Source organism: Lissotriton helveticus, chromosome 4_1, assembly GCF_964261635.1.
Source record: "Lissotriton helveticus chromosome 4_1, aLisHel1.1, whole genome shotgun sequence".
Lineage (NCBI taxonomy): Eukaryota > Metazoa > Chordata > Amphibia > Caudata > Salamandridae > Lissotriton > Lissotriton helveticus.
Genome location: NC_136063.1, coordinates 1,501,976,570 through 1,501,992,767, shown reverse-complemented (window position 1 = coordinate 1,501,992,767; position 16,198 = coordinate 1,501,976,570). Strand labels below are relative to the sequence as shown.

The following is a 16,198-nucleotide window of genomic DNA, read 5'->3' as shown; positions in this document are numbered from 1 at the left end:
TCCATACAGGACGTGGTCATATAGAGGGTGTAGTGACTCCAAGGGTAAGTACCACATTGGCTACTACCCTGAACACCCCTAAATTCAGTATTTAGTTGCCCCCCTGACACCAGGAACTCACATTTTACTGACTCCAAAGAAGGACAAAAAAGAACGCAAAAACAGAGGACTAGTTCGGTGCCAAACCGTGCCTGCTCCTGACCCAACAATAGCCCATACCTGACTTGTTCTGCAGCTGTGCATCTCCCAAAGCTGCCAGAAATTTGTCAACCAATCAGCATCTCCCTTGAAGTGGATGATCCACTTCCCTGCAGCTTGCAGGCACCAACCGTGACATCCGGTAACCCCATCTGCTTACCACCGGGTCCACCGATGCAGCAGCAACCCAGGAAGAGGTCACTGTGCTACAGGAGGTCTGAGCCATCTTCCTACCAAGTTTGGAGACCGCCAGGACCCCCAGGAACCACCCTGCACCAATACTTGAGGTACCGGAGCCTGTTGCAAGCACAAAGGCTTATTTGTGTTCCGCCTGAACACCACCTCCACAAAAACCGACCTGCAAGTTGAGGGACTTCCCCAGAGGCCAGCTCCAAGCTAGAAGTCATCTTGCTGGTTTTTTTTCCTCCCTCTTCCGCAAGTGCACCTAGAACAGTGGTAGCCTTGAACTCGATGACCCGCAGGACAAAATACCTATGCACCAGAGCCTCCCAACCTGATTACATTGAAACACATAGTGTCTCTGTGGCCCTGAGACCCCCCAAGAGCAGAGCCCCCCAGTGGGTTCTCCTTACAGCCTCTTTCCTACAGGTACTTTTCCCATTGACTACAGTGTGTAGCATCTTCAAGTAATTAATGGTTGAGTCAGTACATAGGTGGCTTTATCCTGAAACTGTTTTAAGAGATAGGATTGAATGAGTATGGGTAATTTGACTTGTCACTATTTAATTTAAAATCTCGAAAAACAGTTAGGTATGTAAAAGATACGCAAAAAGTTGTTCACATTTCGATGAGGTTTGTTAAGAAGGAAAGCTGTCCCTGGAGAGGGGTAAATCCAGATGAGTGCAAGTGTTTGTTGGGTGCTGGGGAGGCACTAATGGGATGGGTTAATTGTCAGAAACAGTAATTCAACTCCTTCAAGCACTGGTGAAGGAACATGTTGTTGGATGGGTTTCTGCTGAAAATAATAGGCACACCACTGCCGTACTTATCAATAGCCTCACCATGGTCTCTCTTTTATTCAGGACAGTCTAAGCAATTGTTAATGAAATATGGGGGCCAACCATCCGTTTGCAGTGTTCAGGACCACAGTTTAAACCAAGTTTCTGTTGTAAATAGTGTATCTAGATTGCAATGCTGTATGATAACGCTTATTTTGTTTTGTAAGTTACCATGCATTTATTAGCAAAGAGTTAGATGTACAAGACCTAAAGATGTGATTTGTTTTCTTGCTTGATGTACCGGTTATATGGCAGGAGACAAATATATGCAATATTTCTGCCATACAATTATGTGATTCGCACATACATTCCCTATCAAATCTGATTATTCCCTAAGGCGAGGAAGACAGTAACTTGCTTGAAATAGTAGACTCTTCTAGGGTGATGTTGGCACCAACCTGGGCTCTGGGCTTAGATGGTTGCAGATAGGGTTGCCTTTGGCATCGTTATACTCTGTGTAGTGCCTAATGAGAGAGAACCTACTGTGAAAAGTATACTCCCCATTGGCCTTTTTAAGAGCTAACTGAAGGTACATATTAAACCAAGTATGGACTTCAATTAGTTCAGTTCAATTCAAAACGCTTTATTTCGGTCAAATACCATAAAAGAGACCAACAGATACATTTAAATATTCGGCATCAAGCACTACAAAAAGCTTTAAAAAAAGTATGTGTGTGTATGTATGTATGTATGTATGTATGTATGTATGTATGTGTGTATATATAGTTAGGATTGTTTTCCATAGGGAAATCGCAACATTCTATTGGGAATAACTTTGGCGCCGGTTGAGGAATCTTCCTGAAATTTCCTTAACTTTGCCTCGCGGCGCTCCGCTCCTTCCCTGAAAGTTTGGGGGGGATTCGTCAAGCGGGGGCCGAGATAAAAGGGGGTTCCCAAAACATGTTTTCCCCATGTTAATTTCCATAGGGCGGTTGGACTCACTTTTAGCCCGAACGGCTGAATGGTTTTCCACCAAACTTGGCAAAATTGTAGGGACTGGTAGCCCGATGTGCCTTTGCTATGTCTCAAGATATGTGCTCCAGTGGTTTTTACGAAAATTAACTTTGAAAAAATATATATTGGGCTACATTGGGCTATATATATATGTTAGAGCCCAAATGTAGCCCAATGTAGCCCAAAGATGGCCACCAGAGACAAAAAAAACAAATGGAGCCCAAATATCAGCCAGATGTAGCCCAACTATAGCCCAATGACAGAATGTCCCAGAGTGTTCTAAAGAACAACTAGAGCGCTAACAGTCTTACTTATGACAAAAGTATGGCACACCTGAAGTCATCTTGATTGGAATAAAGTGTTTACACTTAAAACATGTAATTTGCAAAGGAACAAAATGAGGGGGTTCATTTTGCCATAGAAATTATGATTAGTGCTGAAGAAAGAAAAATGAGGGCACATTTTGAGTGACTTCTCAAATCCTCTTATATTTCATTAAAAAAATTCTGATATGCAGTCTCCCAAGATGGCCACCAGAGACAAAAGAGCCCAAATGTAGCCCAATTATCAGCCAGATGTAGCCCAACTATAGCCCAGTGACAGAATGTCCCAGAGTGTTCTAAAGAACAACTGGAACGCTAACAGTCTTACTTATGACAAAAGTATGGCACACCTGAAGTCATCTTGATTGGAATAAAGTGGTAACACTTAATACATTTAATTTGAAAAGGAACAAAATGAGGGGTTTCATTTTGCCATAGAATTTTTTTATATATATATATATATATATATATATTCACTGAAATTAGCATTTAAAAAACCTTTGAAATTCACTGAAAAAACCATAGGTTTCACACCAGTTATAGTTAGCTGGAAATTTTACTCGCATAAAACCATTGAAATTCCCACGTTATAGTTAGTTGGACTCACTATAACTTGCACATCTGCAATGCACTGCTGATGACGTCACATATTACATCACTCATGCATATATTTAAATATTTAAACATTACTCGCTAATATATGTATTCACTAAGATACACTTAATAAGCCAGTTAACCAATCAATTTTTTTTTTTAAAACACTGAAAAAATCATAGGTTTCAGGCCTTATATAGTTAGGAATTAGCATTTAAAAAACCTTTGAAATTCACTGAAAAAACCATAGGTTTCAGGCCTTATATAGTTAGGAATTAGCATTTAAAAAACCTTTGAAATTCACTGAAAAAACCATAGGTTTCAGGCCTTATATAGTTAGGAATTAGCATTTAAAAAAACCTTTGAAATTCACTGAAAAAACCATAGGTTTCAGGAGTTATATAGTTAGGAATTAGTTTTTAAAAAACCTTAGAAATTCACTCAAAAAACTATAAGTGTTAGCGGTGTTATAGTTAGCTGGACATTTTACTCATACAAAACCAATGAAATTGCTCCTATATAGTTAGTTGTACTAACTATATTTCGCGCACCCGCAATCCACTGCTGATGATGTCACATATTAGATCATTCATGACATGGTCAGTGACATCACTGATGACGTCTCAAATGACATCACTGATGACATCATCCACGTGACAATTCCATACACCTTTTCATACACTATTACAATTTTTCATCACTGTTTGTAAAATACAGAGTATCATATTTAAATCCATTGTCGCAGCAATACAAGTATCTAAAAATCCACTCAGTTATTCATAGATGTATACACACATCTAATCACTTACCTATGGATTCACTCATACATGCTGTCAATGAACAATAGAACACTATCAAAAATACTTATACATCTATATCGACATTAAACAACAGCACGCATCCTATTCACATATGAAGTCATCCTACTCACTTATGCAAACAATGGATCATACTTATTTACTTAGCAAAACACTTATACAAACACCACTTCTTCTATTCATTTAGATAGTAAGTCATACTTGGTGAATTATAAAATCATTATTACAAGTATACAGTTATCCATACAGTCACTCACACAATCATTGTCTTATGTATACTTATTTATATACAACAACTGACACATACACTGCCTTTTATTTTTCTAGTTTGTTGGACCTGTACCTTTGAGAAATATATTTGCTCATCACCACACCCATAAAGAGATTCCCTCACCCAAACTGTTAGAACATGTAGTTTTAACTTCATATATCTACTGAATCAACTATTCACACATCTTTGGACAGTCACACACCCCCCACCGAACCACACACACTTTCACACTCCCATACAAATACTCAGTTAACTAATCAATAACTAATATAGACTTTCACATAGCTAGTAACCCACTGTAGAATCAGTTTACACAACAACTGACAAAGTGATACAGATACTCACACAGTTTAGTCACTATCCACTATATTTAGTGAGACATTATAAATTGGTCAAGTAAACGGTCAATTACACTGCTACTAAATCCTCCATCCAAATATTTATTTATATATATCCACTCATTCTTCAATGTAAATTGCTATATATATATATATATAATGCATATTTAAATAACGAAGCAAACCACATTCACTGGATGATGTCATCAGTGATGTCATTTGAGATGTCATCAGTGATGTCACTGACCTTGTCATGAATGATCTAATATGTGACATCATCAGCAGTGGATTGCGGGTGCGCGAAATATAGTTAGTACAACTAACTATATAGGAGCAATTTCATTGGTTTTGTATGAGTAAAATGTCCAGCTAACTATAACACCACTAAAACTTAGTTTTTTGAGTGAATTTCAAAGGTTTTTTAAAAACTAATTCCTAACTATATAACTCCTGCAACCTATGTTTATTTCAGTGAATATATATATATATTAACGCTCCTCTGTACCAAAAATTACGGGGCACAAGGGTGGGTGCCGCAAACACGGTTGGTACGCCGTGTATCAATACTGCTCCACGCCTCCTCCCCCAGCCGGGAAAGAAGACACAGCACTCGCGGGGTGTTAGGTTTCAGTAGCTTCCTTTATTGCAAGCGCTCCTCACAGACGCGTTTCGGGGCAAGCCCTTTATCAATGTGTCCTATATATATATATATATATATATATATATATATATATATATATATATATATATATTCCTTTCCAAAGTTGCTCCGTTTGATTGAAAATGGCCCCGTGGGAGGTGGCGCGCACTCCGACCGAGCACGCCGGTAAGATAATTCCAACAAAGTTCCAAAATAGCAGCGCTCTCAGAAACACACGCCACGCCAGAAATCTCAATTAAAGGGTGTTTATTCACACCTACAACATGTTTCGGCGTGAGCAAGGCTTGTCTCAAGCCTAAACATGTTGTAGGTGTGAATAAACACCCTTAGATTGAGATTTCTGGCGTGGCGTGTGTTTCTGAGAGCGCTGCTATTTTGGAACTTTGTTGGAATATATATATATATATATATATATATATAACATATATATATATATGTATGTATATTGTGTGTGTGTGTATATATATATATATAATCAGAAATTAACAGCGCCACACGATGATAAGATGACAAGGTGACCATCATCAAATATTTATACTTCTACGCCCTGATGAAGGTGTAGCCCCGGCTGGGGCCCTACACCGAATCGCACGTCGGCGTTTTTGATACTGGGGCAGCTATATTGGTTCCATCTTTATCTCTTTCCCCTTTGATGATTGATTGTCAACTTGTCATCTTATCATCGAGTAGTGCTTATGTACCATTGAGTTCATCTATACGTGTGTTGTTTAAGTTGTGTCCTATTGTGGAATGTATGACGGTGTGATTGACGGGTATGATTTGTGGGTGTGGGACTTGATTATATGAGATATATGTTCTTGTTGTTTTTAAGTAAAAGAATCTTGAAGTAATCTGATAATTATCATGTTTATATGTGAATAAAGAAATATTTTAGAAAATATAATACTATATGTATTCTTGAATTTGAAGTATTGACTTTGCTCCTGGTTGCTCCTATGTCCATGTATATAATCTAGGACCCCCTCCTAGGGCCTTATTTCTACTTTTCTAGAAGGTTTTCCCTCTTTCTTGGCTGTTCATTATTTCCCTTTCTTCCTGCCTAGATCATTTTGGGGGTCCCCCTTCTTTATAACCGCTCCCATTTACCACAGTCCCATTCTTTTTTGGAGAGCTTTAATATTTTATTATAACTCGCTCTACTTTGTTGCTTGTCCCCTCTATCCTTAGTTTTTAATGCAGTTATCGAGGCTTTTTGGGCCAATTCTCCCCACTTCTGTATAAGAACGTTTTTGAGATCCTCAAAAAGGTTAAGAAGAATATCCCCTATTGAAGATAAAGAATTATCATGATTTAAGTCCAGGTCGGGGCCCCTGGTGACTAAGCTGTATATGTGCCTCATAGTGTCCTCTGAAAGACTCTCACAGACTGCCATTGAATTATTCGCTTGTTATTTGATAGCTGGCATTTGTTATCTAGGGGGTGAGAAATTGTGACTGGGGCTTCACTCGTTGTTAAGCCCAGTGAAAGATCTAATGCCTTATGGTCTCTGTCTAGTCTTCTGGTAACACTCCGGTCCAAAACACAGGGTCATAATCTAATATCCACCATGATGTAGCCTATTAAGCGCGTACGAGGTGCTCTATTAAAGGTGGGATTCCCGGCCTTGTTTGAGTTTGTCCTGCCATTGCATGCTTGAATGCCCTGATTCAAAGATAACTCATTAATTTGAATTGCTAGGGCAGACCATTTTTTAATAGGTTGGAGATTAAGATTGGGGATAGCCGAAAGTCTGTCTTCTTCTGAAATGACAAGTTCAGCAAGAAATATCTAGTGTCTCCAACTGTCAATTAAAATCACCACCTACTATTTTAATAACTGCTGGGGTAATCTCGCCATGTGGGATGCAAGAAGACTTAGTTGGAGGGATTCCTGTTTACTAGCTACGGGTCTCAATTATACATTATGCTAAGAATAAGACCAGTAGGAAATTTAATAATCACACACATTGTATTGTATTGTATTGTAATTGCATTTATATAGCGCTTACTACCCCATACGAGGTGTCGAAGTGCTTTTTCGGCGGGTAGCACGCTACTCCGGGACCCACAGAGGATTAGTGTTGAATTAGTATAGTGAAACATGCAAGTACATTTTAATTGGTGGATAGGTTAGTCAGTTATTTGGATTTGGAATGATAGCAGAAGGATAGAGTAGGACAAAGGTTTGTATTTATTTATTTATCGCTCGCTTGTTGACGCATGCTATTCAGGGAGCCTATAAAGGATTAGTGGTGAATTAATATGGTGAAATATGAGGTAATTTCAGTGGTGGATATTAGTCTGTTACTTGGAGTGGGTAGGATAGCGGATGGATAAAAGGGGAAGAAAGATTTGCATTCATATAGCACTTGTTACCCCTGATGGGTGTTGAAGCGCTTTTTTGACGAGTAGCACGTCACTCCGGAACCCATTAAGGATTAGTGTTGAAAATTAGTATAGTATAAATATGAAGTAATTTGAGTAGTAGATATGTTATTCAGTTATTTTGGCAGTATATTAGTATAGTTGAATATGGAATTTGAGAAGTGAACATGTTAGTCTGTTAATTTTGATAGGAAAAGGATAGTGGAGGGACAAAAGAGTGAAGGATTAAAAAAAAAAATATTTTTATGTCAACTGATGGAAGGATCATTATATATTTGTTAGTGATAAAAGGTGGACTGTTAGGTGTAATTACAGCAGGGAGAGTGTGTCTGAGTGGGATGTAGTTATTTATGGTGTTGATTGGCGTTGTGTTAGTAATGAGTGTATTGGTTAGTGGTATAGGATAGAGTTGTGTACTGTTTGTGGGTGATGGTGGATATGTGTGGTAGTTGGGATAGTAGGGTGTGTAGATGTGGTTTGGTTGGGTTGGTGGTGCATGCTGGTACATTAATCTGTGCATAGTGTTGTGCATGGTGTATATTTGGTGTGAGTGTGTTGCTCTGTTTGTGGTTGTGGATGGCGTGGGCTGGGTATTGTTAAATGAGAAAAAGGGCAGCATTTCTGGCCCTAGTCCCGACCAGTGTCGAACAGGCCCAAACAGGCAACTACCCTCAGGGTCAGTTTTCGCCCAATGATGTCACTAGCAATGGACTCAACCTTACTAACTACTAATGCATCCGGTGGATAGTCTCCTCTCTGTAAGTTCAATCTTAGTGGAAACTACTCCAATTGCTCTCTGGAGCATACGATCAATTAAAGTTGACTGTGCCAGTAGGCTTGTTTGCAAGACTTGAGCCTCCCCCCCACAAACCCCCCCCCCCCCCCCACCCCCAGTGAACTTTTGTTTCACCGTGATTCACAGTTAAAATGCAGACCGGAATCTGACCAAGAAAGGAGCCCCTAAACCAAGTCAGGCAGTTTTAATATAGAGGAACATGGTGTTTCAAGGAATGTTCAACATTAAAATAGAGCCCACTCACCCTACCAGGCTTGGCTCTGACCTCAGGTGTCTCTAATGTCCACAGAAAGAGGGGTGGCACAGACTAGCCTCGGTCGGGCTTCGTCCAGGATGCCTTTTCAGGTTAAAGGTGCTTCAGTGCCTGTCAATAAGCTCGCCTGTCGGGGAGCCTGGCGGTTGTAGTTCCCACCCCAAACCAACAGGGACAAGCTAAGTCCAGGTGGCATTAGGAACAACAACGGCTGTGTGCTCAAGTGCTGTTTTTTTTACCATCAGCATGGCTATCTCAGGGATAATCAAGAGAAAACAACAGTCTCAGCTCGTCTCATAATGGTGGTAGGTGGTGCTTTTGGTATGTCTTTGCTTTTAAAGTCTTCACTGTCCAGTAGGAACTCCTCCGAGTCTCTGTTCTGCCAGCCAGCGGCAGAATATCCTCAAAAAGAAACCCCAAATTACCTGGCTGCTTTGTACATACAATAGGTGCTATAAACACCAAAAGTTTGTGTTTCCACCATTCAGAAATTATGCCCTAGTGCACCTTTTCCCCGTGTGGCATGCATGAAATATCTTGTGTCCCTATGCTGTGTTTGTACCGCCTCACCACCCCCACCAAAATGAGTGTGTTGCCCCCGGCATTTGCCACTGGCCACGCCCCGTCTCCTGGTTCTTGGCGGTGGGAACCAGGGGTCCTCTCCACTTCCTAGACCTCCAGGTATGTGAGCAGTATATTGGAGATTTTGGGCTCCCGGTTTCTCTGCTGCCTCTCCCTCGAGGGTGTAGTTGACTGCTTCCCTCATTCCTCCGCTCCATCCGAAATGTTTGGTCAGGGATCCGGTGTTTTGCCTAGTCCTCTATTGCATATGCCCATGAGCCATTCACATAGATTCAGCTAACCCTGGTGGCAAGTCGCAGAGAACCTTGCTTCCTCTGGGCAGGCACAATTCCCAAGAATGTAATACTTCTGCATCTTCGATACATCAACCCTTGGTTCCAATCTGAACTGCCCCTATTCGCCTGATCGACTGGGCGTTACAGTAATACTTCAATTAGAGTAGACAGAATATATACGTTATTAAATATTGAGAGACTCCAGATGGAATGTATGTGTTTTTAAATGGTTACAGACTTGAGGCAATATTTTATAAACTGTATTATTTCACTGAGCTTATAAGTCATTTAGTTTCATTTTAAAAAATTGTCATTGATTGGTTTTATTTGTAGTCTGGGAGATTATACCTCTTTCATTTTATTATTGGCAAGTGTGCTTTACTGAGACCGCTACTTTATCTCTCCAAGTGGAATGCCACTGGGAAGCCTATTTTCTATTAGAGAAGATGTCTGTTATGTTCATATATGTATGATGCACCCTTGCATGGCGTAAACTTTGAAAGCGTAAACAGTTCTACTCTCAAGATTTCTCTTGTAGTTACATTTATGTACACCATTTGTCTGTTTTGCTACATCTTTGTTTCAGTCTACTTCTATGGACTGTAGCAGAGAGAATAACAACAATTAAATGACTAAATGAGGGATCGAAAATAATGTATGGAATGAGAGATAAATGTATTTTTATAATTCAAGAGGGCAGCAGGAAGTAAGAATTCAGGATTGGTAAATGTATTTGAAATTAGAATGCCTTTGCTTGGTCTGTCCTTGTGTTAAAAAGTATGTTTTTTGTACAGGCTCAAAGCCCCCACAATTCTTTGCAAAACTACATTGTTGCTTTTGGAAGGGGTATTTAGAGAACAACTTAGTTCACACAAATGATTTTGGCTTTGTCATCCACATAAGCACTAGAATAATGTTAAGGGTAATGGCAAATTACAGTTACAAAAACAGTAAATTACATTACTTGCTCGATCACCCTGCTGCTTAACAGTGCTTGCCCACTTAAGCTTTAGGATGGACCTGTAGTTTTATTACTACTTTGGCTTATCTGTATCTTTATTATGCCCTCCCCCATTTATTATGGGTTGGTGTATTAGAAGTGATCCACAACTACTAAATATTACTTTAGCATCCACTGCTGTTTTCATACTCAATCTGCCATTTGTCTTCTTTTAATATAAACTGCAATAATACAATTGAATATAATCTGTAGTATTATTATGCTGGAAAATAAATTGAAAGGACCCATGTTCTTTTCTGTTCCACTTTTTTGTGAAATTTTGAACATATCTTACCAAATGCTTTGCCTTAGTTTTTGTTGATTCACACCCATGTGATTTGTTACTTTGAATACCAATGGTAAGAGGTGTTTATTAGTACCATTTATGTTTGAGAGGGGTGGTTCATTTTTAAAATTATCCATTTATTTCTTTTTCTAGCTGAAGAAGTTTAAGCTAAACTTCTCAACCTATCATAAGAAGCATGAGCTAACGTAAGTGCCATGTGATGATGCCAACCGCTTTTGAGTGGTTATTTGCATGTTATTGACTGCTTGTGTTTAATGTCAGGAATCCATTAGTACTAATTCATGTGCGATTATTACCAATACATTTCACAGACTCTGTTCACTCACCGTGTTTTTTCATGGTGATTTTTGTTCGAGTTAAATACGCTCATTTGTTCAATTATCACGAATACTCTACCTTGGCATGTGAATGTGTTTATCGAGTACAAATCGGCTATTCCTATTTATGAAAAATCACATTGTTGCAGTAGATGTAACGCACATTTAACAAATGCAATTAAAGACATGGCTATGCTGAATGAAGTAGGTTGGAAAAAAAAATACCCTACAGTCACAATTGTAATTGTATTTATGTAGCGCTTGCTACCCCTGCCTAGGCTTCAAAATGTTTTTCGGCGAGTAGTACGCTATTCCGGAACCCAAAAAGGAGCAATGGTGTATAAGTATATGGAAATATGAGTTAATTTGAGTGGTGTACATGCAAGTCTGTTAGTTGGATTGAGTAGGATAATGGAGGGATAGAAAAGGGAAGAGTCTAGAAAGTATGTATTTGGGAGATCCTAGTAAGATGAGGTTTGGGATGCGTAAAGGAGAGATGGAGGAGGGAAGTCTCTCTAGAAAGGGATTAGGAGATCATAGTAGTAAAATGAGGTTTGGTCAAAGGTGGGATTCGTGAGGGAAGAATTTAGAGACAGTTGTTTTGGAAAATCACAATCGTAAAAGGGGGCTTTGGGTGAGGCAAGGAGGGGTAAAGGAAGGGAGAGTCCGGCAGGAGATATTTTGAAGATCATAGTCGGAGAATGAGGTATAGTATGAGACAGTAGTACATTTTAGAGAGTCAGTTAAAACAAATATCATTTGTTCTACAGTAGGAGTAAAGCAACAAACACAGTTACATAACCACACAGAAAGGGTATTTATGTATAAAGAGACAACACATAGAGATTCAAAGTTGTGTTGCATAAACTCAGACCTCCCAAGTGCTGCAATTGAAGTCAATTCATCCGGGCATTTTGATAACTATTTTTTTAAATGTATTTAATTTTAATTTTATCCTTTGCTCAGCACTTCAACAGTGAAGCACCTGTAGACAAAATAGCCATGACAATATTTGCATACTGTGACAAACAGAACAGAGAGCCACCATCATCCAATAAAACAATCCATATGAAAACTATGTAGTGACCCACCGATACGTCCACACAGAAACAAATACACACATCCAGATACATATATATAATCAAATGCCATACTTCCCAAAGGCTTTTAGTAGGTCAGGTTTACCCAGTGCCTAATCTTTTTACTGTGTCCTTTTCAACTTCATAAGGATGAATGATCGATGGAGGCCAAATGGCAGCTCTTTAATATCACAGGGGAGGAGACGTGGCCTTGTTATTACAAGATCTGTCTGGCCCTGGCTAAGCACAATATTGCACAGATATAGGGAGCCATCAATTCAACCCCTTATCTGTTACAGAGGGAGTAGTACAGACTGTGTAGAGTGTCTTGGCAATGCGTTGTACCCTGATTTTATGTCTAATATGTTGCTAATATTATGTACTCCGTTACAATTGTATTTGTTACTCTGGTGTACACAAGAATGTACTGCTCAAGTTCTCTACATGTGACCGGTTGTTGACAATGCTTGTATCTTGTACAATTTGTAAGAACGTCTCCTTTGACTGACTGAATACAGAACTCCATTCCACCACCTTGATCAGAAACACAAATTTCAGTAACTAAACCCCCTTGCATTTAGTGTTTACAAGCACTACTAAATATTGCTTCCTTCCTCCACTAACTGTTAAGAAATATGCATACTTATGTGCTCAATGCCTAACTGACCACTGTGGAGATCTTTTCTGATGGAATAAATGTTTGCTGACCGGTCTTGGTGCAAGAAAGATAATAGTCCTACAACACATTACCTTCCAAGGGACAAATATTCTACTTCTCAACTATATCCTCACTGACTGCCCAAATGTTTCTACCTTGGACATTTACGCTCTTTACCAAAACTGCTACTACCAATTGTCATTCTAAAACTATATTACAGTCTGACTTTTAATGCACTAGTGTTAAACATACATCCACAAAATCAATTATTAATTACAAAAAGACTCAATTGCCTCTGAAATCAAGAAGTCCCATTTGATGAAAGAAAACCATTATTAACCTTTTAGAACTTCCTCCGCCCTATACACAATGGACATGCAGGGATGTGGAATACCTATTGCCCTACTCCCATGACATATTGTTTGGGGTCAAGGGTAACACGTTTTTATGTGTCTTTTGTCCTTGTGACAAGTAGGCCCAACCCCCTGCAGTACAAACCCTTTGGCTGCCAGTTTGCAGTATCACATTATGGATCAGGGAAGGGCACTGTCTGCAGTTAAGGTAATATTTTTGGCCATATGTTAATGTTGTTCAAACTTGTATTTTGGTTCATTAATTGAACACTTTTATTAAGGCGAGCGCTCTAAGTAAATTTTGTAAGCTCTGACTGTATTACTGACAGTGGTTCCAGTATAAAAATGTGTACACACGTTTTCAAAGTGTAGCATTATGAGGCTAAGTATAATGCTCCTAGAATGCTCTCTGGTTTGATGCAAATATTTGCAGAAGCTTGAAAGCAAGATTGATGATTCTTTCCTATAAAATAAAATGTTCATACAAAAATGAAAGCCGGAAAAAATCATTTAGCTAAACTGTATAATTTCAGATACCATTTCTTTGCAGCATCATTTAGTAACATGTTGATACATGCTAGTTTTTCCCAACAATATTAATAAATCGGTCTAACCAGTTTCAATAAGATTATGGGAAACAAAAATAAACAAGCATGGGCACTGCCAGTAGGTCTCAAATTGGTAGTCCGCTATTTAGTTTTGTCAATGTGTGAATTGTTTTGACATGGCTTTTGTAAAACCTTATTGGTGTGGGAGCTGCTGGGCCTTCAACATTAGAACAAACATTGGCAAATATATATATATATATATATATATATATATATATATATATATATATATATATATATATATTTATTTATTTATTTATTTATTTATACCTCATACATGCCACCAGAAGATATATGCTCTAGATGGGATCTCTCTGTGCCTTCCACACAAACAAGCTTGATTACCGCCCCCGCTGTCTGTGTACGGCATACAGGTTTCACCTGTCCAACTCCCGTACCCTTCGATGGACCGTCATAGGTACCAGGGAGGACCGGACCACAAACCTCTGGCATAATCATTGGACATATGTTAGTTCTTCGACCAGGCCACCAGTGCGGACCAGACCCTATCGGCACTCGCTTCATCACAAGCCATGTCTGACTGACTGACCATCATGATATTTTTTAAACAATCCACGAATCTGGGTGGAGCCTCCGACTTCCATTCTCTACATATTTCTCTCCTGGCCATAACTATCACGTAAAACAGAAATTGTGAAGCAAAGTTGTTCATATTGTATCCTGGTGGCAAACCAAAAAAAAACAATCTAGGACAGCATATGATCGAAGTTGATAAGACCTCCTCTGAAAAAACTACAGACAGCCACCCAATATCTGGAGATCTCTGGGCAATCTATGAACATATGTTGATCATCCGCTGCCGAATGTTTACATCTGGGACAATGGTAGTTATCCGATGTTACCTTGGATAGTTTAGCTGGTGTCCAATAAACCCTGTAAGCTGTGAACAGGTGATTTCTCCTCAGATTTGCTGGTTTAATTAGTCTCTGGGACATAGAGAATGAATCCGTCCATATTCTCTGTACCTCCTCGGGACTGCCAGATAAAACATTACCCCAGAGGTTCGCCAGATCGGAGTCCAAGGTATCCTTTACTCCAACAAGCGTCCTGTACCAGAAGGAAACCTCCCGTTTCCAAACTCCGCCCCTACAGATAGTGTAGGATCACAGTATCCACTCCAGTCCCCACTGATTGTCTTGACCACCATGCGGAGAGCTGGTAAAACTTAAATCTCGTTACGACTCCCAATTCATAAGACAAGAATTAACGCAGAGGTCACCCCATCTCTTGAAACCCGCCGCTTTAAGCGACTGTGCCAGTTGATCTAAAAGACATTCCGGGGTACCGGGGGAATCCCAAATTGGATCCTGTACGTTATAATAGGGTATCCCCAAGACTCTCCGGATATAACCCCAATTCTTGAGTGCGGCCTGCAGGATCTTAAGGCGGACTTTTTGTAAAATGTTTGGTCCCCGAATTTGAAGAGAAAAAATTCCAGACCCTGTGGCTGATCGTACAACATTGCCTGAAAGAGGCGGCCCTGTGAAGAAGAATCTAATTTATTGGCCAATATTCTAAAATTCTTAAAGTGAAAGGCATGGCAATATAAAAATAAATCGGGTAGGGCCAAACCACCTATCTTCAACCCTCTCCTTAGTTTCTTCCAGGCAATCCTGGGTGATTTTTCGGCCCATATGTAATGTAATGTAAAGATAAACATGAAGGAACCGATCTTCCCTTGAAGGCTAGCGATATCCTTAGGAATAAATGGTAGCGGGATAGTGTTAAAAAGGAAGGTTATTTTGGGGAGGATAGTCATTTTCACGAGATTGACTCTCCCATATAAATTCAGTGGCAAACTTCCCCATCTTAACAATAGCTTGCACACTTCCTTCACTACTATCTGCCAGCTGACTTTAGGGATGCCAATCAATTTTTGGGTTAAATGTATTCCCAAATACCTAATTGTTTGTCTAGCTCCCTGAATAACAGTTAAGTTGTTCCAACCCATCATATCTGTTTTCTCCTTATTGATTATGTAGCCGGATACCCTTCCAAATTCCTCGGCCAGTTCAAATAGCCGAGGAATTGCCTCAACATGATTTGAAGTATACAAGAGAAGGTCATCCGCGTACAGGGCGGTTTTAAGCTCTAGATCTGCAATTTTAAAAGGTGAAATAATGCTGTCGGCTCTAAGTATACAAACAAAAGGCTCAATATAAACATCAAACAATAGGGGGGACAGGGGACATCCCTGCCTAGAACCTCGGGAGATATTAAACCATTCTGATAAGCCACCAATAACCAGAGCTTTTGCTCGAGGGTTCCGATATAAGGATTTAACTCCTTCAATAAAGATCGATGGGAACCCGAACCTCGTCATGGCAGCCCAGAGATACGCCCAGTTAACCTGATCGAACACTGTGGCCGCGTCGATTGCTATGATGGC

The 16,198-nt window shown here is 39.6% G+C and overlaps 1 protein-coding gene across 2 annotated transcripts in view; it reads left to right on the top strand.

Annotated features, from left to right (window-relative positions):
* C4_1H6orf52 (chromosome 4_1 C6orf52 homolog) overlaps positions 1-16,198 on the top strand; it is a 287,362-nt gene that overhangs the window by 92,517 nt on the left and 178,647 nt on the right. For both annotated transcript variants that reach the window (XM_078688091.1, XM_078688090.1), the window contains exon 4: positions 10,906-10,958. In XM_078688091.1, the coding sequence (XP_078544217.1) occupies positions 10,906-10,958 (53 nt within the window). The remainder of the gene's footprint in view (positions 1-10,905; positions 10,959-16,198) is intronic.